The sequence below is a fragment of the Peromyscus maniculatus genome, chromosome 20 (assembly GCF_049852395.1).
Source record: "Peromyscus maniculatus bairdii isolate BWxNUB_F1_BW_parent chromosome 20, HU_Pman_BW_mat_3.1, whole genome shotgun sequence".
In the NCBI taxonomy this organism is placed as follows: Eukaryota; Metazoa; Chordata; class Mammalia; order Rodentia; family Cricetidae; genus Peromyscus; species Peromyscus maniculatus.
In genome coordinates this window covers 50,756,748-50,784,690 of record NC_134871.1, presented here as the reverse complement: position 1 = coordinate 50,784,690, position 27,943 = coordinate 50,756,748, and the positions used below count along the sequence as shown (strand labels likewise).

The window sequence follows — 27,943 nt, the reverse complement described above, 5'->3', positions numbered from 1 at the left end:
TAGATCGTGTGGTCTAGGACAGCCACGGCTACATAGTGAGACTGCATCTCAAAAAAACCCAAACAAATGAGTTGTCAGAATCAGACACAGAATAACAATTCATACAAATTCATACAGCACTGGATAAAATGAGATTCAAATTTAGGATTATTTAAATTCAAAATCTTTGGACTCAGTCTTCCATCCAGCCTCAATACAGATCTTATTTAATGCCAATGACACAATCAGTACTGTAAACTCTTGGACATACAATCAGTTCAAAAGGGGAGTATCGTAAATCAGATTAGGAATAGACTATTGTAGGGCCTGGGAAGCATTAACAATGGCATGTATTTGAGAGTTAGGAGTCTGTGTGGTGGATATGTGAACTGAGGGTACATGTGTGGAAGCCAGAAGTTTATGACAACTGCCCCCCCCCAAACCCCAGCTGAGGACCGAACCCAGGGCCTAGCAAGCGCTCTACCACTGAACTAAAAACCAACTTCAACAAATGTCTTAAGTTGCTCTTCCCTGCATTTTTAGAGACAAAGATTCACTGATCCTGGCGCTCACCAATTTGGCTAGACTGGCTGGCCAGCAAGCTTCAAGGACCTCTATTCCTGGCTCCATGCTAGGGTTCAGACACACACCAACACACTGCAGATGTGAAGGCATGCTCACTCCTGATCTTTGATCCTGACCTTCAGAACTGAAAGAAAACAAACTTCTGTTGCTTTAAGCTGCCAAGTTTATAGTATTAGTTGTGGCAGCCTCAGGGACTAATGCAATGACTTGCTAAGCTTTCAAGGCACTGACTGAAAACTGGCTGAACTCACTACAAGTCTGTCTCTGTTCTTAAATCAGGTCCAGGTAGAAAAAGAGCAGGGATTGAGCAATCCTTAAAATGTTTTTAAAAAATAAACTTTATTATAAAGAATTTACAAATAAAAAAGTTACATTTCAAAATGAACCAGACCTAAAATCTATACATGTCAATGAACTTCTATATAGTTAGAGTAGCCATTTGGAATTAGAAGTTGTGGAGTTTTACATTGTATTTTATATTTTTACTACCAAATACTTTTATGCACTTACCCACCACCCCAAATGAAAAATAACCTGAGTCAGAACCAGAAAAAGAACTTTACAGCTTCTTTTGTAACCTGCAACTTTAATATTTTAGAAATTTATCCCTACCTAGCTGAGTGATGGTGGCACACGCCTTTAGTCCCAGCACTAGGGAGGCAGAGGTAGGTAGAGCTCTGTGAGTTCGAGGCCAGCTTGCTCTACAGAGCGATTTCCAGGACAGGCTCCGAAGCTACACAGAGAAACCCTGTCTCAAAAAAAAAAAAAAACAAAAAAAGAAAGAAAGAAAGAAAGAAAGAAGGAAGGAAGGAAGGAAGGAAGGAAGGAAAGAAAGAAAGAAAAAAAATCTTTTTACCCCTATCCTAACTTTTTTTGAGACAGGGTTTCTCTGTGTAGCTCTGGTTGTCCTGGAACTTGCTTTGTAGAGTAGGCTGGCCTCAAACTCACAGAGATCCACCTGCCTCTGCCTCCCGAGTGCCTTCCCTAAATACAGGTCTTAAAACCTCCAGAGAAATAACCTTCTCCAGAGCAGAGCAGTGTTTGCCTCTTATATTGTTTCTAGAAAGAGGACGTATCAGAGGATGACTGAGAGTAAGAGCATGCTAATGGGGTACAAAGGAATGGAGTGGTACAAGGAAAAGGAATAAAATCACACATCTGAGGCTGAGCTGGGTGGTGGCGCACGCCTTTAATCCCAGAGAGAGAGAGAGAGAGAGAGAGAGACACACACACAGAGACAGAGACACACAGGCAGATCTCTGAGTTCGAGGCCAGCCTGGCCTACAGAGTGAATTCCAGTACAGCCAGGGTCACACAGAGAAACCCTGTCTTGAAAAAAACAAACAGAAACCAAGACAGACAAACAAAAGAAGTCTGAGGCTGGGCTTTAACTCAGAGGTACAGTACTTAACATTCACATGCTGGGCTCTGGGTCAATCCCCAGGACTGCCAAACAGACAAAACTCTAAGGCCACCTCCCTACAAGTTTCTAAAAAACATTGTGAAATAACCCTCTGCCCTGTCTATCAAATTCTGCTCATTTGTTTTTGAGAACATATCATATTTTCTCAAGCTGTTTTATGCATTTTTGTTGTTTTGAGACATGGTCTCTTTACATAGCCCTGGCTGTCCTGGACCTCATTATGTAGACTAGACTGACCTCAAATTCACAGAGATCCTGCCTCTGCTTCCCTAGAGCTGGGATTAAAGGCGTGCACCACCGGAGCATGGCCAGTTATTTTATACATTCTGTATAATCTTTTTCTTTCTTTCTTCGAGATAGGGTTTCTCTGTGTAGCTTTGTGCCTTTCCTGGAACTTGCTTTGTAGCCCAGGATGGCCTCGAACTCAGAGATCCGCCTGGTTCTACCTACTGAGTGCTGGGATTAAAGGTGTGCACCACCACCATCACCACCACCACCACCACCACCACCACCACCACCACCACCACCACCACCCGGCTCTTTTTTTTGGGGGGGGGGCATTCTGTATACTCTTGTTATTTAGTTTCCTCTGTAATTTAGGCTGGCCTGGAGCTCTCCTTAGTCGCCCTATCTCAGCTCTCAGCCCTCTACGTTGGGTACCGGCATGAACTACCTTACCCATTCTGTATCTCATTACAATTGAAAATTACTAGTTTCGTTCAATACGGCTATCAGTAGAAGCTAAAACTACCTGGTACAAAGTAGCCATTATATACTGAATACATAAATGCACAGCTTCCACAAGTTTTATTCACTTTTCTTTTTTCTTCTGGCAAACAGTCACATTACATAGCATGAGCTTCGAGATTTTTACTCGTGTTTTTATACTAAACATCAAGTAGACACAGACCCTATCATCTCAAAGACTCACTGCTGGCAGAAAGCTTCAATAGAAGGCTACTAATTCCAGCAAGTCTTTTACAAGACTATAGCCCAGGGTGCCTTTTACACAACCAGTGTATCTATTTGGTGTATCTTCCATCATAGTTTTTATTACAATTAAATTATATCTTCTATTGAATGCATGTCTTTAGAATAAATTTCTCAACTGCTTGAGTGCCCCCCCACCCAAAGTCTTCTAAGTCTTTATTTTTTCTAAATCAAAACATAGAAGCTGGGTTGTGGTATCACACGCCTTTCATCCCAGCACTCGGGAGGCAGTAGCAGGTAGATCTCTAAGTTCGAGGCCAGCCTGGTCTACAGAGGAAGTGAGTTCCAGGATAGCCAGGGCTACACAAAGAAACCCTGTCTCGAAAAAGAAAAAAACAAAACAAAACAAAACAACCAATCAATGAACCAGCAAAATCCAGAACTGTGCAATAATTAAGGGCCAGTAATCTGGAAGTCAGAATACACAGGAGGGATGCTGTGGCCATTATCCTGGACCGCACTGAGGCATTGTGCACCCAAAGCTTCCAGGAAAGATATGGGAGAATCAGCAGAGGCGGCTGAGCACAGAATGACTCTGGGGAAGTTGCATCTGGAAGAGCCAATCCCTGCTCTACCTCTCAGTATGACAGCACAATGCAGCTCTGACATGTGCTGCCCCCTGCTGACCACATAATGGGATGTCAGCAGTGACCCAGAGCACTAGCACTCCCGTCAATGTAAAAATGTGCCTGTTTGCAGCCACTTCTACCACCAGCAGCGGCCGGGGAGCCTGAGCTGCAAGGAAGACAGTGCTCACTATCAAAGGTGTGTGTCTCCGGATACTCTGTCCAACCATGGCGGACTACTATGACGTTCTAGGGGTGCAGAGCTACGCGTCACCAGAGGACATAAAGAGAGCTTACCGAAAAGTGGCACTTAAATGGCACCCTGATAAAAACCCAGAGAACAAAGAGGAAGCAGAGCGAAAGTTCAAAGAAGTCGCCGAGGCCTATGAAGTATTATCAAATAGTGAAAAACGGAACGTTTATGATAAATACGGCAAGGAGGGACTAAACGGCGGAGGTGGAAGTCATCTTGATGACGAATGTGAGTATGGTTTCACATTCCGTAAGGCAGACGATGTCTTTAAAGAAATTTTTGGTGAAAGGGACCCATTTTCATTTCACTTCTTTGAAGACTCACTGGAGGATCTTTTGAGCAGTTCAAGAAGCTCCAACAGAAGCAGAAGCAGAGGCACAGGATCCCTTTTCTCCCATTCCTGTGACCACCCAGTGTTTACCAGGCTTTCTCCTTATGACACAGGATATATGTCTTACGTTTCACTGGGACATGAGGGCCTTACTTCATTCTCTTCCCTGGCATTTGATGATACCGAGATGGGCAATTACATACCCATTACCCCTTCAGGCAAAACTGTTAATGGAAGAAGAATCAACTCAAAGAAAATTTTTGAGTACCCTCAAGATATAGAAGCTGAAGATGACGAGTTGAAATCCTTTCTTGTAAACAGTGTGGCAGAGGAAGAGGGCTTTGCAGAAAAATGGAACTGGAGAAGACAGTCATTCAACAATTATTCACCAAATTCCCACAGCCCCCCAAATATATCACCATGTACTCTTGTGGACAACAATGAACAAGGTACACCTTGGGTCGCCAGCAAGAAGGATCCTTCCATTTTCTCAGCAGGATTCAAAGAAGGCGGTAGGAGGAAAAAAAAGGGGCAGAAGAAGAGGTCAAATAAAAGGAATCGCTAATTCACTCTTTAGACACATGATACTCATGGAGCATCCGAACGCCACTCTGTGTGTCTTGCTTAATCAGAGCTTTCTTTCTTTTTTTGGTTTTTCCAGACAGGGGTTCTCTGTGTAGCTTTGCGCCTTTCCTGGAACTCACTCTGAAGCCCAGGTTGTCCTCGAACTCACTGAGATCAGCCTGCCCCTGCCTCCCGAGTGCTGGGATTAAAGGCGTGCGCCACCACTGCCCGGCCTTTATTCATTCAGAGTTTTATAGTAACATCTGTTAATACTACGTGGTTTTTGTGTGTGTGTTGTTTTTGAGATGAGGTCTCAACTATGTACCCTAGGCCGGCCTCAAACTCTCAGAGACCTGCCTATCTTTTGCCTCAGTTGCTGAGATTGAAGGTGTGCATGGCTTAACATTTTTTTTAAAAAACAAGATTGTGGACATTTGGTCAGTAGTTGTGTGAATAGGTTAGGTCAGAAAAAGGTGAATTTGTGTAATGGTGATTTTAAAACCATGGAAAACTGCAAAGGTTTTTTTAACGGTTTGCTTTTGAGCAGTTTGAGCATAGAATTTTTTTTTTCGGTGGAGTTTATGACCTATTTAATTTCTTTAATTAATATCATTACAAATTTCTGGTAAATGCACATAGCATTAGGAGATAAAAATCTATTAAGAAACACAGGTTCAGACTATAACAAGTATTTGAAGGTTGAAGTAACCAGACATATCCGCACAAAGATGTTCACAGTAGTTCTAATTCACAGTATCCAAGAGGTAGAAGCAACCCAAATGCTCAAGAGCCCAAGACATTAACACAAATCGATGAGTAGTCACACTTGTGAGCATATGTGCGCGCGCGCGCGCACACACACACACACACACACACACACACACACACACACACACACGAGAAAAAAAAAAGGCCTGGCATACTGCCTGCTTCTGTGGCTTAGTAGTTTGCTGAGGGCAGTTTTAACTGAAAAATCTTGTCATTTGCTACAACATAGATGAGCTAAAGAATACTAAAATAGAATACTAAAATCTTAAGATGCTAAGTGAAATAAGCCAGTTACTCAGACAAGTACTGAGTGATTAATGTTAACACAGTATCTAAAGCAGTCTAATTGAGACAGGAAGTGGAAAAGAGGCTGTTTTGTGTGTATAGAGCTTCAGGCCTGCAAAATAAAAATTCTGAAAAGCCACTTCTCAATAATGTGAATATACTAATACCAATGAACTGCATGTTAAAAAAATGTCTAATATGGTAAACTAAATTTAATGTGCATTATACCACAATTTTAAAAAAAAGTGAGTATTCCCCAAGATTCCTTGGAACAATCTGGCCATATCATGAGCTGCAGGCCACCAGGCACTCTCTCCAGATATGAAACTTTTTAGTTTTATCGTGTCTGTATGTAGGAGCTACAAATGCATTACTGTAAAATATTTATAGCCATTTCATTTAAGGATCATGTTGGGAGAAAAAAATGGTGAGTTACAAATACATTAGAAACCAAACAAATGGTTTGAGCTAAATATTTTATTTAAATTTGCTTCTTTTAAAAATAAATCACCTTTTACTGTAACACTGTTACATCTTAGCTTTCTACAATGCTTTCCTCTTCATTCCACTGCTTCTCTCATTCATTTAACATTACTATTGGGGGCCCACTACTTGCGAAGCAGTGTCAGCTATTTGAGGTACACAGTGCTAAGCAAACAAAAGGCACCGAGTCTACAAACTGGAGACAGATAATAAATCAAACAGGATCTGCTCGTTTTTTTTTAGTTGCTTAATTAAAGAGATAGAGCAAAGAAACTTCAGAGTATAGGATTATAGTTTTCCCATGTGGGTATTTGGTGAGACGCTTCCAGACACTGGGACGAGCAAGGTGCCACATTCCTGATGCAGGCTGCACGAGAGGAGTCTGAGGAGCACTAGATCAGTGCCACAGGCTAAGGATGGCAAATGGATGAAGCCAAAACCCTGAAAGGAAGCAGACTCTTCAGGAGCTGCTTGGTCACCACATGCATGTTAACTGTTACATGGGAGAAACTAAGTCATAGGAGGTTTTGAGGAGAGGGATAACATATGCAAATTGAACTCTTCTGTTGTTGCCAAAAGACTCCAACAAGCAAAGGTAGAAAAAGAAGTTAAAATATTGCCACAATCCATTTAAGAGATTTTAATAGTTTGGTCCAAGGTGGTGGCAATGGGGTGTGTGAGTAAAAGTGTTAACATTAGGATACATCGAAAAGGTACAGCCAACAGGATATGCTCACAGCGTATGACAAAAGTTGAGACTAACAGTTTTTGGAACACAGGAAACAGAAGAATGGTACTGTCTTAAGTGAGACAGGAGCCCAGAGGCTAAGTTTTGGATATGCTACATGAGAGATGATCACCTCCCCCCCTCCCCCCCAAAGACAGGGTTTCTCTGCGTAGCTTTGAGCCTTTCCTGGAACTTGCTTTGGAGACCAGGCTGGCCTCGAACTCAGACAGATCCTCCTGCCTCTGCCTCCAGTGCTGGGTCTAAAAGTGTGCACCACCATCCCGGCTGAGATGCTCGACTTTATTAAGCACGGAAAACAACTCGCTGCATGACTTTTGTGCTTACACAATCTGTCATTAAAATCTTCCTTTATAACCTTTATTGGTCATATATATCCTGGTTTTCTTTTGTATTTTAGAAATGTAATTATCATAAATTCTAGGCATTTTGAAGCTGCTAGTCCCAAATCTTGTAAATTACTGTATTAAAGGGTACAAGGAAATCATCCAGCAACACTAAAACCTATCACCTTTTTCAAATACTAAATTGAAAGCCAGAAACAACTATAAACTACTATATGTGTATATATTATATATAACTATATAACTATATATATATATAAAAACTGTACACACATATAGTTTTTGTTTTTCAATATATGGGTTTCTTTGTGTAGCCCTGGCTGTCCTCAGCCTTGAACTCAAGAGATCTACCTTACTCTGCCTCCCAAGTGTGGGATCAAAGGTGTGAGCCACTGCCACCGCCACAGTTATTTTTAAATAACTACCATAGCAAATGTGAACTTTTGTATCATCTGATTCTCACAGGAAAGGTAATTTATCCTTTAGGAGAAACTAGGGACAATTAGCATCCAAAGTTCTTTTCAGAAAATAAAATCATAAAATCATAGGGTATTTTAATTTATGCTGTCTACATAAAATGTGTCATTTAGTAAGATTAACCTGTCTCCATGCAGGATTAAAGTTGGAAAAAAGAAAATTCATTTCCAGAACCATACCAAACATCTCAGACCGTAATAATATGCCCTTCAAGTCATCTCTCCTTTTTCAGTTTGATTTCATGTAGTTTTAGGCCTTAATTGTGGTTCCTTATCGGTAAACTGAAGAGTCAATGAAACATTTAGTGGTAATTAATAAGATGCTGAACTTTTTTTTTTTTTTTTTTTGGTTTTTCGAGACAGGGTTTCTCTGTGTAGCTTTGCGCCTTTCCTGGAACTCACTTGGTAGCCCTGGCTGGCCTCGAACTCACAGAGATCCGCCTGGCTCTGCCTCCCGAGTGCTGGGATTAAAGGCGTGCGCCACCAACGCCCGGCTTGAACTTTTTTTTGCTTAAAAGCAAACTGTATTAAATTTACGAGATTTTTATGTATTTTGGTCGGTATATAGTCCTAAAGCTGGATCAAATCAGGATTTACACAAAGCTTCAAGGAAGTTATTAAAGATCAGTAGCAAAAAGCTGGTTCTAGTCTAGTCACAGGCCTCTGTGATTATAACTGATCATACATTTATTTTCATTCATTCCCATCAAAGGCACAACTACTAAGCTTAAAGAACAAGCTCGGTGCAATGGACAATTTTTTAATAGAAAGCTGATATAAAAAATTCATTTTCAGGGAACCCAAGTATCACAATTATTGCCAAGACAACTTTTGATGTCAAATACCCTATTTTCTGGTTAACATTTTGCACACTCATCTAAAATATAACCCAATTAGATACCCTTGCTAGGTGGATGACTCATTCAGTATAAAATTTTATGTTAATCAGATTAATTGCTCACCATACTGTACACGGAGGGTTCACGTTCTCCGCGCTATCAGCCTGACTGTTCATGTAGGACTATTGGCCACGTCTCCCTTACCTCCACTACTTTGTAAACTGAACTGCACAAGACATTTGTTCCTAAACGTGTTTCTTCTACCTGTTGAGCTAGCTATCCTATGAAACCTTTGAAAACCCGAAAGATTTTACGTTGCCCTAAAAGAAACAAACGCTACTTGCTCGACATGAAACACTTTAGCCCAGTATGATGATAAAAGATACAAATTCCGAGTTCGAGTATCTTTGAGGACAGTCCCTGGGGGTTCCCCTCTCCAGTCATTTCGGCTTCCCAGAATATCAGAACCTAAAGCCCACTTTCCCAGAAAGAAAAATCCGTGGGGGCCCAGGAGCCGACCGGTCCAGAACCAGAGATCATCCATTGGTAGCTCTTTGGGCTGCTTTAGGCTTTTCTCCAAGGGAAGACCTGGAGGGGACACTGGCGGGAGAGACTCTAACCTGAGAGGCCGCGGAGCCTTGCTATAACGGGAACCAGCTTGGGGGTTGAGAGCAGGGAAGGCATGGCCAGCACCCACGCGTCAGGAAGAGAAAGTACAAGTAGCTGGTAAAGAATCCGCCAGCCCCGCGCCGCGTCGCCAGGAAACCGGCCAAGCGCCCCGCCCCTTCCGGCACCGAGGCGCCGCTGGCGGGCTTTCTTTCCAGGGCGGCGCAGGACGGTGACGTCACCAGGCTGGGTTTTTTTTTTTTTTTTTGGCGCGCCGGCCCCAGAGGCTCCCCGCCCAACCCCCACATGGCGTCTCGTTCGGCTTTACTTCCACCTCCACGGAGTGTCCTATTCCAAGTGCCTCCCTGTCCCCCGCTCGGAAGCGCACACGCGAGCTCCTCCGTCTGTTCCCAGGAGCGAGACTAGAGGAAAAGAATACGCGTAAGGCTGTTCGGGCCTGGAAGCAGGCACCGTCACGGACAGCTACGCTTCCAGAAGGTTCTAGGCGGCGCACCAGTCCGGAGGCAGCGGGAGTGGGAATGAGCGAGCGAAGGACCGGGGTCACGAGGCCGTTGGGGGGGAGGAGCCAGCGGCCGGGGAGGTTCTAGTCTGTTCTGCCTCGCGGCAGCCGCCCCCTTCTACCCGGTCACGTTGAGCCGCGCCCGGGCCTGGCCTCGGGTCTCCGCCGCCGCCGCCCGCCCCCCCGACCATGGATCCCCGCAAAGTGAGCGAGCTTCGGGCCTTCGTGAAGATGTGTAAGCAGGATCCGAGCGTCCTGCACACCGAGGAAATGCGTTTCCTGAGGGAGTGGGTGGAGAGGTGAGCCCTGGGCCCCGCGGACCGTTGGCGACGGCAAGAGGGGGGAAGCGGGGCCCGAGCTGGCGGGGGGCCCTCGGGAGGGGAGCGGGTCTCGGCCCTCGTGGCTCGGAGAAGTTACCCGCGCGGATCAGGGCCTCGGGATGATTTAGGAGTGGAAAAGCAGAGGGTAGAGCCTGGTGTCCCCCAGTGAAGTCTCGGGGGGGGTGTGTGTTTTGGGGGAGAAATAAATGTGGAGGATTGTGGGGATTTGAGCACTGGAAATAATGCGCGGAACAAGACAAAGCACTTATATAGAGGGGTTGTTTTTCTTTAAACTGGCGTCTTGTTGAAGTCGCTTTGACCCATATTTCGTTTTAAGTACGATCTTAGAGTGGTTACTTACTTAATAACTTAAAATTATTTCTACTGTACCTTAGAGGATTTTTAATTGCATGCAGTTGTGTTGGGAATCATTTATACCCACGTTAGCTGCAGCGCTGTCACCTCAGACTCGGTAGCAAAATGATTTTTCAAAGGCCAGCGTGCTTGCAGGACTAACTAGAGAGTATTTCGCCTGCGTACGAGGAATTCCGTGAGTAGATAGTGTTCCAGCTGCTGGGGAAGAGTATTACTCGGGAACTGGGTTTCCCTTTCGATGTTTTAGGCTCGTTGATGAAAGATTTTTAGGACAGGATTGAAGGGAATTTGGGGGGAAAAAAAGAACAGTGCAGGCAAGCTGTAAATCTCTGCAGCTGCCAGGGAGAAGGCGGGGTGAAGATCAAGTTAAGTCATGCCTTCTGAATTAGGGTCAGCAGTGGACGCTTACAAGCGGGAGTTGTAGAAATGGGGGAGAATCTTCAGAAAAAGGGAGAATTCAGCGTCAGGTCGAGCTTGTTAAGGACTTTAGTTAATATCCAAGGAAGAGATGGGGGAAAGGTGAAGTTGTATTTTTTAATTAGAACCCCGAAAAAAAAAAACAGGCTTAGCTGTGGAGGTCTGAAAGCAGCTGTGTGGAGGGAAGGAATTCTGGGCTTTACTTTGTTAATTATCTAATTGCTTTTGCATGTCTTTAGATGAATCAGCTTTTCTTTCGAGAGGTGGTTTTCTGGCCAGGTGATTGACAAGCCCAGTTGGGTTAAATTTTTAGGAGGAGCCCCAATAAATAATATGTGATTTTTCTTTTTAAAGAATATTTACTTTTTGAGACAAGGTCTCACCATGTAGCTCTGCATACTGAGAACTTGCTATGCAGACCAGACTGGCCTCAAATTCACAGAGATCCACCTGTTTCTGCCAACTATTGGGATTAAAGACGTTTGCCGACATACTAGCTGTTTCATTTTTTAGGTTATTTTATGTGTATTGAGTGTTGTGCAAGTGTATGCATGCCTGAGGCCCAGGGAGGGACGAAGAGGGCATTGGATCCCTTGGAAGTAGAGTTATGGATGGTTGTACTCCACTATTATTGTGGGTGCTGGGAATGCTGCTTGGGAGCCTCTGTAAGAGCAGCAAATACTTTTTTTTTTTTTCGAGGCAGGGTTTCTATGTGTAGCTTTGCGCCTTTCCTGGATCTCGTTCTGTAGACCAGGCTGGCCTCAAACTCACAAAGATCCGCCTCCCGAGTGCTGGGATTCAAGGCTTGTGCCACCACTGCCCGGCACGCAGCAAATACTCTTGATCACTGAGCAATCTCTCCAGCCCCAGTGTGTAATGTTTGGGTGGTTTAGAATGCAGTGCCCTTCCAGGGACAGGAGGAACTCAGAATCTGTTCCTTTGACCAGGAGGCAGTGGCTTTACTTAGCCTCACCACATCCCTGATACTCCCACCTAGGAAAGACCCTTTATATGATTAAAAATTAATTAGAAAGATGTACTTATTGTATTTTGCTTGCACTTTAGCAAGTGCACCACATGCCTTCTAGTGAAGCCAGAGTAGGTATCCAGTCCTTTGGAACTGTTGTCACAGACAGTTGTGAACTACCATGTGGGTGCTGGGAAATAAACCCAGGTTCTCTGAAAGAACAGCAAGTGCTCTTAACTGGTGAGCTGTAATCTCTCCAACCCTCATTTTAAATCCTACCAAAGGGCAAAGCTGATGCTTCTCTTTCAAGTATTAACAAAGAAGAGTTGTGGTCCAAGGCTGATTATTCGGGAAGAGGTCCATTTTGAATGGGCTTCAGCCCTTCTAATATCCAATACCCGTATAGCGAAGTACAGGTGAGCTTGGTGGCGGTGGCGCTCGCCTTTAATCCCAGCAGGTAGAGGGGCAGGCGGTTCTCTGTGAGTTCGAGGGCTCCCTGGTCTGCCAGGGCTACACAGAGAAACCCTGTCTCAAGATACCAAAGAGAGGGTACGGGGGAGGAGAGGACAGATGAATGGTACAAAATTTGTTTTGAGAATGACTTATATCAGTTTAGCAAAAGTCAATCTACCTATTGGAGGGAGGCTCCTCAGCTGACAAAAGGAGAGCTGCAAATCTTGTCCAGGAAGGGATTCTTTTAAAAATGACTTCTAGTGGGAAGCTTAGTGCAAGTTCCAGTATACCCCTCCCCGCAGGAAAACAAAACAAAACAAAACAAAAACAACCTGCTAGCAGGGAATATTAAGTGGGAACAGTGGGGCAGCATGTTCCTGAGTTTCCAGTTACTTTGGAGGTTGAGGCTGCAGCAGCCTGACCAAACAGCAGGACCCTGATTAAAGATGAAACCTACTCCCACCCCTCAAAAGAATAAAACAAACACTCATGCATTTCAAGAGGGTGAATAGGTGCTGCGTTAAGACATGAGCAGTAAACTGGAGAAGTAATTTTCTGTGGGAAAAATGGGACTTTTGATTACTAAAAGAATAAGAATATTTCTTTGAACAAGCATATTCTCAGGAAGCAAGTTAAAATGTCAGTTTTGTGTGATGGCATTTTTGTCCTGTTAAGCCTTTTCTTTTTCTTTCTGTCAGTTTTATAGCTATTCTAGGATTTTTACTTGTGTTAAATAAATAGAACTGTAAAAATTATTATTGTAGTGACTTTATGAAAACAATGGAAGAGACTCCTATTTTGTAGGGCTAGTGGCATACCTGTGGGACATAGCTTTGAACCCTGGTGCACACCCTTCAGCAATCCTGTTTTTTTTTTTTTTTTATCTTCGCTTTCTCAAAAACAAAAAGTCCACAGGTTGCCATTAGATAATTGTTAGGACTAAGAATTGAGGACTGGGCTAGGTGGCCATGGTGCTCGCCTTTAATCCCAGCACTCAGAGCAGGGCAGATCTCTGTGAGTTCCAGGCTAGCCTGTCTACAGAGCGAGATCCAGGACAGGCACCAAAACTGTACAAAGAAACCCTGGCTAAAAAACCAGGGGGGTGGGGTGGGGAAAGAATTGAGGACTGGATTTTAGTGGTTTTCCCCTGATAAACAGCTTGTTGATCCTAAAGCTTAAGATATTTCTGTTCTTTGATCCACTGTATCTTGTTAAAGAAGGGTCCCCAAATAAACAAATTGTTACTAAAATTCTAGGTGAAACAGACATTCCAAGGGAAGAATACTGGGGTTTTTGTTTTCCCTCATTCCTCTTAGGGAAACATTTTTTTTTGTTGTTTTGTTTTTGTGTTTGTTTTTCAAGACAGGGTTTCTCTGTGTAGCCATGGCTGGCCCTGTACTCAGAGATCTGGCTGCCTCTGCCTCTCAAGTGCTGGGATTAAAGGTGTGTGCCGCCACTGCCCAGTAACCAATGAATTCTTATATCAAATATAAAGTTAATCTGAACAATGGCAGCATTTACAGCAAACTGCTTGCAACATTTATTTATTTATTTATTTATTTATTTATTTATTTATTTATTTATTTATTTTTATTGGCTTTTCGAGGTAAGGTTTCTCTGTGTAGCTTTGGTGCCTGTCCTGGCTGTTGCTCTATAGACCAGGCTGGCCTCGAACTCACAGAGATCCACCTGCCTCTTCCTCCCAAGTGCTGGATTGAAGGCATGTGCCACCACCGCCTGGCTGCAACATTTTAAATTTGAGTGGACACTGGCTATGTGGAAAAAGAGAACTCTGAAATGGTTTCGACTCTGTGTTAATTAATAACAATGTTCTTAATAACACAATAACAGGAATGTTAATATCATGAGTATTCCTGGATCAAGAAGTCTCTGTATTTAGCCCAATTTGCAATGGCTGACAAGGATGCAGAGGAGAAAGAAATGATACAAACTCAATTAAAATGATCCCATATGCAAAAATGGAAGTTCAGTGCTGGGGACTGAATCCAGAGCATCCTAGGCCAAGTACTCTACCAATTGTGCACATGCCCACCCAATAGCCTCAACTTAGATTGAATAAAGATAACAAGATGCTGGGTATGGGTGACACACATCTTGAATCCCAGCATCTGGGAGGTGAATCTCTTGAGTTAGAGGGTAGCACCAGGCCAGCCAAGGCTAGTGAGACCTTGTCTCGAAAGAAAAAGAAAAAAAAATTAGACAAAGAAATAGAACCAAATCTGAATTCACAGTAATAAGTGTAAATCCAGGCAAACTGTTCTTTTAAACAAACACAGTTTGCAATACTTTTGTTCTACTCTTCATTGAGAGGGGACCATTGTCTGACACCATATTCTCCAATTTAATTACTCTTTCTTTGTGTCTTATGCCTACTTTAATCATTGCACTTGGTGGTAATTAAGCCCCAGGAACACGACTTTGAGTAAATATTTGAAAGTGGATAGAATGCATTTCTACCCTCAGTACAGAATTTAGACTGTAACACTCCGGTGTTTGTACATGTGCTTAAATAATAGCACAAAGATTGAAGATTTTAGCTCTCAAGAGAATTATGATGAAGCTTTATGTGATAATATTTGAGGTAGGTTTCTTCCCCTTCCTGTCTGATGAGTGATTAAAAAACAGCAACAACAATAAAACCTCTGTGCTGAAAAAGTCCAAATGTCGACTTTTTACAGAAAGCTAGCTTATTTTAAGTTTTAGAACATTGAGAACATTGATCACAATAATTTACATTTAAAATTGGTTTGGACTTGGAGTAGTGAACTACAATTTGGAATGTGAAAAACATGAGGTATAGCAGAAGTTCTCTTTAATTTTTTTAATTTTGGAACAATTTCTCGTTCAAAATTGATTCCTGATAGTAGGCTGCCAACATGCTCAATTTCATTGAGTGTGTGTTTCCTACTAATAATGACAGTCTGTACAATGCAGCCATCCAAGTCAGACAACTAATAAGGGTGAGTTCGTACTATCCAACCCGTAACTAGTGCATTCTGTTACCATGTTTCCTTTTCATTCTTAGAGTTTTCATTTTACCTTGCCTTTCATGGTTTTGACAATTTGAGTATTACAAGCCAGATGTTTTAGCATTTCCTCCGTTTGGATTTGTCTGAGCTTTTCTGAGAATGACATTTCTTGGCAGTGCTATTACTTCATAGAGTGAAACTGTTTGTAACTATGTTTGGATGTCACCCTACATTCCTGACATTGCAGTTTGGAATTTAGGAAAAACACAGCTTAAGAAGCCCTGTCTTCATTAAAATTTAACTTCAAAGAGCCAGTGTTTGGTTACTGTGTAACTTTCAAAAGTGTTTTTTTGCTTTGTCTTTTAATGTAGAAATGTTCGTGGTGGTATTAAATCATTTTGCTTTCCTGAATTGGAAATTAAGGCATTTTGGATCATGTTCTTTTTTTTCAAGCCAGGGTTTCTGTGTGTGGTCTTGGCTGTCCTAGAACTAGTTCTGTAGAACAGGCTGGCATTGAACTCAGATCCACCTGGTTCCTGAGTGCTAGGATTAAAGGCTTGTGTCACCCCTGCACCTCCGTGTGATCTTTTGTCATGTAGGAATTGAGTATATTGAGTCATGGAAGGGGTATGTGTGTGTGTAATTAGATCAGAAAAACTGCACATTTTTTCTTGTCCTTAAAAAGAAAAGTCATACACATACACTAGAAGATGTAGGAAGATCAAAAGTTGAAGGTTACCTTAGGCTTTATAGTTACGACTCTGTCTTCATAAGTAAAACCAGGGGCGGGGGAGAAGTGTTAGCTGTTAGAGTATTGGCTGCTTCCTGAGTACCCAGGTGTAATTCTCAGCACCCATGCCATTGCTCACAACTGTGTGTCATTTGAGTCCCAAGGGATCTGACACCCTCTTCTGGCTTCCAGGGGCACCAGTCATGCATTTGGTGCATATACATACATGCAGACAAACACTTATACACAAAATAAAAATAAATCTTTCCACTAGAGTTACAGACAGTTGTGAGCTGCCATGTCTGTGCTGAGAACTGAATTCAAGGCCCTTTCAAGAACAGTGACTGCTCTTAACTGCTGAGCCATTTCTCAAGCACCTAAACTTTTTGGAAAAACAAAAAAATCCAAAAAAAAAATTGATTTTTCTTTTCCATGTGCTGCTTTGCATTTGAACTTGTTTTCATGTTGAGTTTATTAAAAGACATTGTTAGTCATGGCCATGGCTCGTGACTTTTCCGCCAGTAACCAGCGCCGCCACCAGCACCGTTCATCCTATCGAGGCATGCCACAGATGAGAGGAGATGTTTGCAACACATGAAACTGACCCAGGCTTGTGGACAGAAGATAAAAGAATGCCCATGAATAAGATAATGTAATACAAACCAGGATGAGAGTTGATTATAAAAAATGGCTCTTCAGATGGCCAACATTATATGAAAAGGAACTTAAGGCAATGAAATGTAACTATCTGAGAAAGGCTGGAAATTTTGAGTGGTAATAGCAAACTCTAGGATTGAATAACTACAATTTTCATGCATTACTGATAACTTGATGTAAAGAACTTGGAAACTGATGCCCATCTAAATTCAACGTAGATACACACTTTACATCCAGATTCTACCAATGAGAAGGAATGTAAATGTGGGTAGTCCAGCTGTAGTCGTAAAAGAAATGGTAGTCTGGTAAGATAGCTCAGCAGGTAGGAATGTTGCTTGCTAACTGAACCTGATGACCTGGGTTGGTTCTGAGATCCCCTTGTAGAAGAGAACTAAGTTCTTAACGTTGTCTTCTCATCCCCGTTTGTACACTTGCACTTTCACACCACACAGGACAACAGTAAAAGTTTAAGAAAGAAATGACAAGGGGCTGCAGAGATGGCTCACAGATTAAGAGCACTAGCTGCTCTTTCAGAGGTCCCGAGTTCACATGGCTCACAACCATCTATAATGAGATCTGGTGCCCTCTTTTTGACAGGGTTTCTCTGTGTAGCTTTGGAGCCTGTCCTGGAACTCACTCTGTAGACCAGGCTGGCCTTGAACTCACAGAGATCTGCCTGCCTCTGCTTCCCGAGTGCTGGGATTAAAGGCTGGAATTACTGCCCAGCTTCTGGTGCCTTCTTTTTGGTGTGCAGGTATATATAATAAATCTTAAAAAAAAAATGACATTTAAGGGTCTTTTGTAGTTTTACATGTTAAATCCTTAAATTGCTTTTGTTTCTGCTAGTTTGTTTTTACCCATCAGCCACTTAGGTATTCTACTGTTGACTCAAGAATCTACAACAAACAAAGCATGTAAAGTTAATCTTTTGGTAGTCTTCTCCTCCTCTTTGAATTTTACTGTTTTTATATTGTCCTATACTGTTTAGGAAGCGGGGCTTTACAAAGAACCAAGTGACCCCTGCATGGTAGGCAGTCACTTCACCACTGAGCTCCTGTTTACTCTTGCCAGATGTCAACCTCAAATGCTGCCATTCAGATGTATCATACCCCTGTTTTCTGAGCTAATGCCTTAGGGAATGATTTTATCATTGTATATTTATTGACTTCTCTGACTTTTTGTTTTTCCTTTGGGAATGAGTGCTGAGAGCTATAATAGGAGTTTGTTAGGCTCATAAGAGACTAGGGAAAGGTTTTATTAACTAGTGTGCCAAAAACAATTTGAAGTTGACAACCTTACTCATAACAAAGCATTCATATGAATTGAGAGTGTATTCTAAGCTTTGAAAGGTTATCGAAATATTTAACCTTTTTTAGAATAAGTTCATTGCTTTTTAGTGAACTTATGCTCAATATTCTAAACAACTGTCTTTTCTTATTTTAAGCATGGGGGGTAAAGTACCACCTGCTACTCATAAAACTAAGTCAGAAGAAAATATCAAGGTAAGTTCAAATTTCTTTCGTTTGTTTAAGGATAAGACTAGTATTTTTTTTTTAAGCTGCTGTTCACAAGTTTTATTATTTCTGATGTCCCCACTTAGAAGTATGATCTTTTAAATTTATTGTCTTTAAAATTTTTCTCTTAAATCAAATCTGGAAGCTGATTTAAAACTGAGAATTTGGAGTTGGATGCAAGCTGTTTCAGAATAATGTTGCCTGTGTGTTTAATAGCTTGTAAATAGTGGACTCTGGACTGCTCTTCCTTGTCTCTTTAGTAGCAGCAAGGGGAAATAAATACCTCAGAGCATTCTCATTCTCCCTCCCTGCTACCTGAGGGGAGATTGCCAAGGATGAAGAGTAGAATCATGGTTTTGTTTTAGCACACTTGGTCGAATGGCATGCAAGATTGGGGGAGGTTGCTCAATGTTGAAGTTTGGATATGAAGGGGTAAATAACACTTAACACGTTCTTCAATAGTTTTCATTTCTCCTGTACTAAGATTCCCAACCCCCCAGTTTTCTGATTAGTTGTCTGATTGATGGGAAAAATCTGTTTTCCATGGAACCCTAAAGGCTTAATTATTTGTAAAAGAAAATAGAAGTTATAATCCAGATGTAATGATAAATGCTTGTAATCTCAGTACTTGTGAGACAGAGGCAAGTAGACCGAGAATTTAGGTCATCTTGTGTTACATAATGAGCTCCAGGCCATTCTGGATTACCTAGTGAGACCTTCCCCCCAACAAAAGGAAAAAATGAAAGCTCACAAGATGGCTCAGTTTTTAAATACATGCTTTACTTTTTACATGAGAGCCCGAGTTTGGATTCCCAGCCCATACTTAAATAAAAAGCTGGGTGTTGCATGGTTATGGCGGTGCACACCTTTAATCTCAGTGTTGGGGAGAAAGAAACAAGTGGATCTCTGAACTTGAGGCCAGCCTGGTCTATAGAGCAAGTTCCAGGACAGTCCAGGTTACACACAGACCCTATCTCAAAACCCCAAGCTATAGGTGTAGTGGCTTTTTGTTGCTTTATAAACCCTATGACCAGAAACAACTTGGGGAGGAAAGGGTGTATTTCAGCTGATAGGTTTCAGTCCATCATAAAGGGAAGCCAGGATAGGAGGTTAGGGTAGGGACCTGGAGGCAGAAACTGAAGCAGAAACCGTGGAGGAATGATACTTACTAGATTGCTTAGATACAGCCCAAGCCCACCTGCCTAGAGTTGGTACCTCCCACAGTTGGCTGGACCCTCCTATGTCAATTAGCAATTAAGAAAATGTCTTACAAGGAAGGCTGCAGGACAGTCTGGTCTGGTCAGTTCAAGTGAGGCTCTCTATTCCCAGCTGACGATAGGTTTATGTCAAATCAACAGGTGAAGTTAACCATGACATTTCACCTTTTGTCAACCTTGACAAACATTTTTAACCATGACCTTCCCTTGTTTGTCTCTAAGGTCTTATGTTAATATAAAATGTAAAACTTTAGAAGTCCCACAGTTTTTAGTAATTCCGATGCTTTAAAAGTTCATAGTGAAGCTAGGTGTGGTGGCCATATTTCTGCCCTCGTTTTCTTTCTGATGGCCAGAAGCATTTAATTGGGGGCTAGCTTACAGTTTCAGAGGATTAGTCCATTATTATCATGGCAGGAAGTGTGGCTGCAGGCAAGGCACTGAAGAAGTAGCTGAGACTTACATCCTGATCTGTAGACAGAGAGGGAGACACTGAACTGACTTGGGCCTGTGAAACCTCAAAGCCCACTCCCAGTGACGACACACTTCCGCCGTCAAGGCCACATATCCTAATCCTTTCAAATAAATAGTGCCTCTCAGTGGTGACTCAGCATTCAAATATATGAGCCTATGTGCACCATTTTTATTCAAACTACCACACTATCTCAAAAAACAAAATTTTCGGTGATAGAAGTATATGCTAACATATCAACAATTTGTACATTTGTTACTCAACAAATATTTTAGAATTAAAGTAGAGACTTAGACTTTACCTGTGAAGCCATCTTGCTTTTTTTTGGGAGGCAGTTTTACTGTGTATCCCTGGCAGACCTGGAATTTTTGTAGACCAGGCTGGCCTCCTAATTCAAAGAGATCTGCTGAGTGCTGGGATTAAAGGCATATGCCACCACTCCTGGCCTGACTTTGGTTTTTTTTTAAGATTGAAAGTGGAGGGGAACCTAAAAGTACAGTTAAATTACTACTGATTTGCTGACAGTTGGATGAGGAGATCGAGGTTGGCTGATAGTGATTTTTTTTTTTTTCTGTAATATACATGGCCTCATTAAAGGAGAAGGCAGTGTAAATTGATCTCCTATCCCTCCTGTATCAGAATGGATAAGAAACTGGGGGTACTGGAGGAGGGTGGGGAGGAAATTTGCTTGCCATCACGCTCTCTTTTAAAGTTGCTATGGCTTGTTTGTTACAATTCAACAGATGCTTTCTTTGCAGTTTTCAAACAGAATAACCCTTGAAAACTGAAGTATTCAGGACACATTTGGCATTAAAACACAATCCCAGCACTTGGGAGGCAGAGGCAGGCAGATCTACAGAGTGAGTTCAGGATAGCCAGGGCTGCACAGAGAAACTCTGTCCCGAAAAAGAAAAGCAAGCACAATCTGAAAACGTGTTCCTTTCACATACAGTCTCATGTTACTGCCCAGACTGACCTCAAACTCTGTCCTCAGATGACCCTACTGTCTCATTAGTTTTCAGTCGTTTACCGTCAGCCATGAATAGTATGATTTATTTCGCATAAAATATTATTTCTTTTCATATTGTTTTCTGAGACAGTCTCATACCAAGTAAGCTGGCCTCATAAGCTCCTAATCCTCAGACTTCTGTCTGAATGCTGTGGTTATAGGCTGGAGTTTCCATGTACAGCCAAGATGTTAGATTATGGAAGTCATAGCGTACGTACAGTGCCTGTGGAAGAATGTTATGTAGCGTGTAGTATATGAATTGTATTCCCAGACATTTCAGTTCTAAAATACCTATCCTAAAGGTTTGGATAAAGTATCAGGCCTATAGTTAATTAAAAATGAGAAGTAAAAGGATGGTTAACAACTGAAATATAGTGTATTTGAATAAGATACAAATTTTTATATATGTTATATATACACAAACATATGTTAGTTTTTAAGTACTGATTGCACTATTCAATTTTATTCTGTTAGGAAGAAAAAGGAGACACTAAGACAGAGGAAAACATAAAGACGGATGAACTGTCAAGTGAGGAGAGTGATCTAGGTGAGCACACCGGAATGTGTTTAGGTAACCGTGGTAACTCAGTCCTGTGGGTGGTAGTTTTGTTTAGGGGTTTTGGTTGCAGCCTCTCAGTTTGTAGCCCAGGATGATCTGGAACAGTATAGCACAAGTGGCCTTGAATTTGAGGTAGTCCTCCTGCCTCAGCCTCCTGAGTGCCCGGTGGCTAGTTTTATTTACTGGTTTGGTTATAATACTGACCTACAGACTTTTTCCTCTGTTTTATAGAATTTGTGTACACCTGATTTTAAAGTTAATTGCATTAAAATTAAATAGTATTTTGTCATTAGCTACAATTACTCTATAATTTGTACTGTCTGCATTAATTTTTTAAAACATTGTGGTACATCTCTGAAAAAATTTTTAGAGGAGCTTGTTAATTTGCTGATGGGGGAAGGTTTTGTGGAGGTCAGAGAAAACTCTTGGGAGTCAGTTTTCTCCTTTACTGTGTGGAGTTCCAGAGAAGGAACTCAACTTCAGGCTTTGGAGCAAGCACTCACCCGCTGAGTCCTATCTCTCTGACCTCAAATTTTTCCCAAGGGAATTTTGGAGACTGACTAAACCAGTGGTGTGGTGTCATGTAATACACTGTGCACATTACCATCACTATCGCTACAATAATTATCTGATTTAGCCTGACAAATTAAGTAGTAGTCTTAATTAAATTAAGACTTAAAATTAAAACTTTTTTTAAAGTTTTTATTTGAGGTGTACAGGTGTCTGTATGTGTATGTATACACCATGTGTATACCTGTTGCACTCAGAAGCCAGAAGAGGACATCAGATTGCCTGGAACTGGAGTTGATGGATAGTCATGAGCCATCACGTGGGTGCTAGGAATCAAATCTGTGTCCTCTGAAAGAATAGCCAGTGCTCTTAACCACAGAGCCATCTCTCCAGCCTACCCCTAAGTAGTAGGCTTACCTACTAATAGTTATTAGTAGTTACTTTTAACAGGGAAGTAGTTTATAATGTATCAAAGTTCAGGTGAAACTAGTTCATTGTTATACTAGCAACTAGTTCATGGTCTTTCTGAGGTGTTACTCTAAACAATATCTGTAACCTCCAAGACACTAGGCAAGTACTTTAATCCTGTGCTGCACCATGATCAGTTCATCTGATTTTAATAGTTTCAAGTAAGTAGTGGCTATTAGGCTATCCCACACTTTTTATTTAGGTTTTAACTTCATGGTTTTCAACTTTTGTAGAAATTGACTGTGAGGGTGTAATTGAGCCAGACACTGATGCCCCTCAAGAGATGGGAGATGATAATGCAGAGGTAAGTTTAATGACTTATTTTAGGAAAGTGATGTTTCCCGGGTTTGGGATTATTTTATAACATTACTCACAAGAACTACATGATAAGTAGTAATCTTTTTTAAAGTTTTTATTTGATGTGTACAGGTGTCTGTGTGTGTGTGTGTGTGTGTGTGTGTGTGTGTGTGTGTGTGTGTGTGTTATAGCATTTTGGCACATTTTTCAATCTTACTACCTAAAATATTTGTAAATTCCCATGGTAGTTTTAATGATAATCTCTGAAATCTTGTATTTTGTTTTACTTATTTAAAATTAGTTTGATTAATCTATAAAGTCATTCCCTTAAAGTATATACCTACAATTAGATTGTCTTTCTGAGATGATTTTTTTATTTGTATTAATATTTTTATTTGCAATTATATCTGTGCACCATGTGTGCATGCCTGATGTCCAGGGAAGCCAGAAAAGGATGTTGATCCCCAGGAACTGGAGTTACAGACTGTTGTGAGCCGCCATGTGGGTGCTGGGACTTGAACTGAGAGGTGATCTGGAAAAGCAGCCAGTGCTCTTAACTGTTGAACCTCCTAGATTTGTCTTTTTGTTTTATTTTGTTTTTGTTTCTCTGTATAAAAAATTTCTCTGTATAACAGCCCTGGCTGTCCTGGAACCCACTTTGTATACAAGGCTGGCCTTGAACTCACAGAGTTCTGCCTGCTTCTGCCTCCCAAGTACTGGGATGTGTCACCATCCCTGGTGTAAAATTGTCTTTTGATGGAATATCTAGTGGCACATTATTTTTCAAATGCTTTTATCACAGGGAGTTCCTCCTCAAAGAGGTGAAAACTGGCATTTGGGAAAGAGGTGTGGAAAGCAGTTTAAATTAACCGTGATAATGGCCTTCTAAAGGGCGACAGGACGTCTGCAAATGTCTCGTGGTCTCTGCTGAGGGAAGAAGTGTGTAAACAGTAGTGCAGTGCATCTTCAGCACCTGGTCGCGTCAGAGTCATCTTTGCTAGTCGCATGTGAAGCTGTCTGTTCTTGAGGCTTTTTGCTTACATTGTCCTGACTTCTGAGAGGCTTGAGCACATTCTGGTCTATTTTGGTCATTGGTGGGCATTTGTGCAATCCTGTTCAGACCTTTCCCAATTTTTCTTAAGTTGTCTTTTCCTTTCTTATGCTTCTCCTCTCACCTTTTTTTTGGGACAGGGTCTCTTAGTTCAGGCTGACTTGGAAATTTTTGTTTTAGCTCCCCAAATGCTCCAAATACAGGTTTTGCCACTACGGCCGATTTTACGGGATGCTGGTGATGAAATCCAGGGCTTTGTACATGCTAGGCAAGCACTCAACCAACCTATATCTGAAGCTCCTCCTTCTGATTACCTACCTACCTACCTACCTATCTATCTAAGCATCTCGTGTAGCCCAAACTGTCCTCAAACAAGGTGGTTCTATAGCTTCAATCTCCCAATTGTTAGTATTACAAAAGTATATCACCATGCTCAAAGTGTTGTATTTTGTCGTTCATTTACTCAACAGAACTTTTATTGGAGTTTGTTTTCATCAGCACTGACATACTGCTTACTGTGTGTGGCCCTCTGGGGACGCTATTGTTCTGCATGTCTTAAATCCTTTCTCTGTACTAATGCCACATTTTCTTACACAGCTGTGGACTAAAGTCTGTTATCTGGCAGGATAAGGACTCATGAAACTTGATGAATATTTTAGCTGTTCTTGGTGTTTTGTTTTTTTCAAATAAATTTTAGAATTAGACTGTCTCGGTCTCCTGTTCCAGTGTAGGCCATTCTCAGTTCCCTTCTCTTTCTACACATTCTCTCTCTCCCTCCCTTCCCCCCCTTCTCTTTCTCTCTTCCTCTCTCTCAAGAGTGGAGGAGAAAGAGACATGGGGTAGGGAGATTTGATTAGAGTTGCAAGCACCTTTGCTTGCTGAGACATCTCACCAGCCCAGTTATGGATTTTCAGGAGTGCTTTCCCCTCTCCATCTCTACTCGACTGTCCCTTTTGGAAAAGAGGGTTAGGTTTTGCTTACCATGTGCTTGTCAGTGTAGGCATTTCCAGCTTGAGATTCATTTGAAGTCGTGGTGGTTAACCTACCCACATTGTTCTTCATCTGAATGTATAGTTTGTGTGTGGTGTTCTGCCTTGTCTTCAAAAACAAAATACCAGGGTATCAGGTTTGACATTCGCTACAAGGGTAAATGTAGATTTAATTGTCTAAAATGCTGTTTAGTTATTTGAACTGTTTCTGACTTTTTTTAAAAAAACATGTTTTCTAATTTGTCAAAAGAATTTAATAAATAACTTAGAAGTAGATTAAAATATTTCAGTGAAGACAATTACTATGATATAGATCTAAGAAATTTACTTTTGTCTTTAACACAAAACTATATTTTTCAAGCATGGTGTGATAATTTCAATACATACAGTGTATACTGATCAAATCGGAGTAATTGCCCTTTTTCATTTCCTCATAAAGACAGTGAAGTATATCATGTTCTTCAACTGTGAGTGTTCTCTCTCTACCCATTCCCTCTAGAATAGACTTGTAGGTCAGCATGCCATAGACAGGCACACTTGGATGTCCATGCCTGTTGCGACACTGTCACAATAGTCAAGTTAGTTACAGGTGAGTGGGTTCCCTAGTGCTGTGAAAAGACACCTGACCAAGGTGACTCTTAGAAAGAAAGCATTGAACTGAGGGCTTTCTTAACAGTTTCTGAGAGTTGGTTCATTATCATCATGATAGGGACAGGCGGCTGGAGCAGTAGCTGAGAGCTCTATATTCTGAGCCACAGGCAGCCCGCAAAGAGAGGCACTGGACCTGGTTGTGGGGTTTTGAAACTTCAAAGCCCACCCCCAGCAACACCTCCAACAAGGACACATCTACTCCGACATGGCCACACTTCCTACTACTCAGTTTTGTTTTGTTTTTTTAAAGATGTATTTATTTATGTATACAGTGTTCTGCCTGCATATCTGCAGGCCAGAAGAGGGTACCAGATGTCATTACAGATGGTTGTGAGCCACCATGTGGGTGCTGGGAATTGAACTCAGGACCTCTGGAAGAGCAGTCGGTGCTCTTAACCTCTGAGACATCTCTCCAGCCCCGACAGTGGATTTTTACTAAACTGTAAAGAAGAATGAAATTATATTTGTTGGAAAATAGGTCCATCTGGAAATCCTATTAAGTGAAATATGTCAGACTCAGTGAGACATTACTACATTTTCTTTGATTTGTGTGTCCTGAGTTGCATATAGATACATAAAGCCATTTTTATATGTGTGACATAAAATTTTCTTGGAAGTCTTTTTATGTTTCTTTGATAGAATTTTACTTTTTTGTTTGTTTGTAGAAGTCTTAGATGATCTTGGAACTGTTTTCTAGGCTTAGTTTCTGTTTTATACAATGTTTTGTGGTGTACAGGAACTCTGACTTTGCTTTTTGTTGCTGTTTTGCATTGTAAGAGTCTTACTCAGTAAACCATGCTGGCCTTGGGTTTTGAGCAGGCCTTTGGCCTCTCCCTCCACCTCCTGAGTGCTGGGATGTCTTGTATAATATTAGAGGGACCAGCCTTAATATTATACATCCCAGGGGCTCAGGAGAGAGAACTACTAACGGTGAGGACTGTTTTTGGGGAAATAGAATCTCAGCACACCGAGCTCTGTAGTCCACTTGCTTTAATTCCTCTGGCATAACATCCTTTATACACAGCTTCAGTTCTGTTCTCATGCCTAGCTCCTTTCTTGCCTGATTTCTATGTTCATCTGCTCCCTCTAAGTTCTATCTTAATTCTCTCGTCTTAATTCTGCCTCATCTAGGTCCTTTTCATCTTGTTCTTACCCAGCTAGTACTTCCCCATCTGACTCTTCCTCATCTTCCATCTCGTCCACACATACTCACTGGTCAAAATCCTTCTTATCTCTCTCTGTTCTCCCTCTCTTAAATTCTCCACATTTTCTCTTAAGTCTCCCCGGAGTTATAAACCAATTATAAACCCAAGCGATAGCAAGCCCCTGGTCCAGCAAGGTCACCAGGCTTGAATTCTACAGGGTCATAAAGGCAGGTAAGAATTTTCCTCAGGCAGTGATCACCAGGATTTCTTTTACAATCCAAAATGGGAGTGGTAAAAGAGGAGGTCACCTGAGTGCTAATGACCAGTTTGTATATTAAAAAGTGGATCTGTGTGCTCAGTCTACACTCCTAGAAGTGGTTAGGTAAGAAGTTAGGGGTCTATTAGTAAGGTTGTATAAGAAAGGAGGGTCTCACCCAGCTAATATACATATATAAAAAAGCTAAAATATCACCAAGACTCCTTAAGCCATGGCTTGACCTTTGGAGAAGTCCTTGACTTTTCCAAGTAGTAGCTTTTGTGATAGTAGCTGAATTCCATTATGTTTTCCTGCGGCTTGCAGCAGGGATGAAGATGTGTGCTACCACAACTGGCTTGCTTGGTGTTTTTGTATTGTATTGTTCTTGTTTTACAGATCAAGTAACTTGTCACCTCTATGGAATTTTCTAGTTAGATGTAAAGGTAGCTACTTTCCTTTCTGTTCTTAGACAAGCAAATCATTTCCATCTCCTCTTCCTGCTGCTCTACCACCACCACCACCACCACCACCACCACCAACCACCACCACCACCACCACCACCACCACCACCACCACCACCACCACCACCACCAAAGTTGGCCTTGACCTCAAAGATTCTCCTGCTTTTGCCTCCTGCGTACTGCGATTAAGGCTGAGCTTTCAGTGCTTGGCAGAGATCGTTTTCTTAGTCGGCACCTGCAGGTGTTTGACACAGTCGAGGCGATAGGTGGATGTGGTTAAAGTTATGGCCAAGCATTCAGCTTTCGGTAGGATATTGAGCATACGTCTTATTGGTATCTGCTGTCATCAGTGTTCTTGTATTTGTCCTCGAACTAGTGTAGCTGCTCACAAGATTTTTATGGAAATAAAGAGGTAAGACCTGTGTCTTCTCTGACGGAAGTGTGAAAGGCACTAGTTTGCGTTTTATGAAGAGACTGGATTTAATTGTCATAAATAGTTCCCATGGCGTAGGAAAGATGATTGGATACATAAGTCCTTCCTAAGGCAGGTGTGAAATGTTTAAAGGTAACATCACGGTTTTTCACTACTAGAGGTGAGCACATGAGTGTGGGAGTGACTGTGGTCCTTAAGAAAGTCCACACTGCTCCTTCTCATGCTTGCTTCTCTGCTAATGAGATGAC

The 27,943-nt window shown here is 41.7% G+C and overlaps 3 protein-coding genes across 6 annotated transcripts in view; 2 read left to right on the top strand and 1 right to left on the bottom strand.

Annotated features, from left to right (window-relative positions):
- Positions 1–9,508, bottom strand: part of Xpnpep3 (X-prolyl aminopeptidase 3) — a 57,272-nt gene extending 47,764 nt beyond the window's left edge. Inside the window, exon 1 of one of the 4 annotated variants that reach the window (XM_042265200.2) lies at positions 9,252–9,508. In XM_042265200.2, the coding sequence (XP_042121134.1) occupies positions 9,252–9,315 (64 nt within the window). In that variant the 5' untranslated portion in view covers positions 9,316–9,508. The remainder of the gene's footprint in view (positions 1–9,251) is intronic. The other 3 variants (XM_042265202.2, XM_076556390.1, XM_042265201.2) reach the window with 3 other exon arrangements.
- Dnajb7 (DnaJ heat shock protein family (Hsp40) member B7) lies at positions 3,626–4,696 on the top strand. The gene has a single exon (XM_006979188.4). It carries the CDS (start codon positions 3,772–3,774, stop codon positions 4,690–4,692), a length of 921 nt encoding a protein of 306 aa, XP_006979250.3. The 5' UTR covers positions 3,626–3,771; the 3' UTR covers positions 4,693–4,696.
- Positions 9,509–9,752: 244 nt separating the features above from the next.
- St13 (ST13 Hsp70 interacting protein) overlaps positions 9,753–27,943 on the top strand; it is a 36,077-nt gene continuing 17,886 nt past the window's right edge. The window contains exons 1-4 of the mRNA XM_076556392.1: positions 9,753–10,056; positions 18,111–18,168; positions 21,350–21,422; positions 22,646–22,716. Of these exons, the coding sequence (XP_076412507.1) occupies positions 9,947–10,056; positions 18,111–18,168; positions 21,350–21,422; positions 22,646–22,716 (312 nt within the window). The 5' untranslated portion in view covers positions 9,753–9,946. The remainder of the gene's footprint in view (positions 10,057–18,110; positions 18,169–21,349; positions 21,423–22,645; positions 22,717–27,943) is intronic.

Bases quoted from the DNA above. Each gene is read 5' to 3' on its own strand.
- Dnajb7 (XM_006979188.4), top strand. From the start codon at position 3,772: ATGGCGGACTACTATGACGTTCTAGGGGTGCAGAGCTACGCGTCACCA.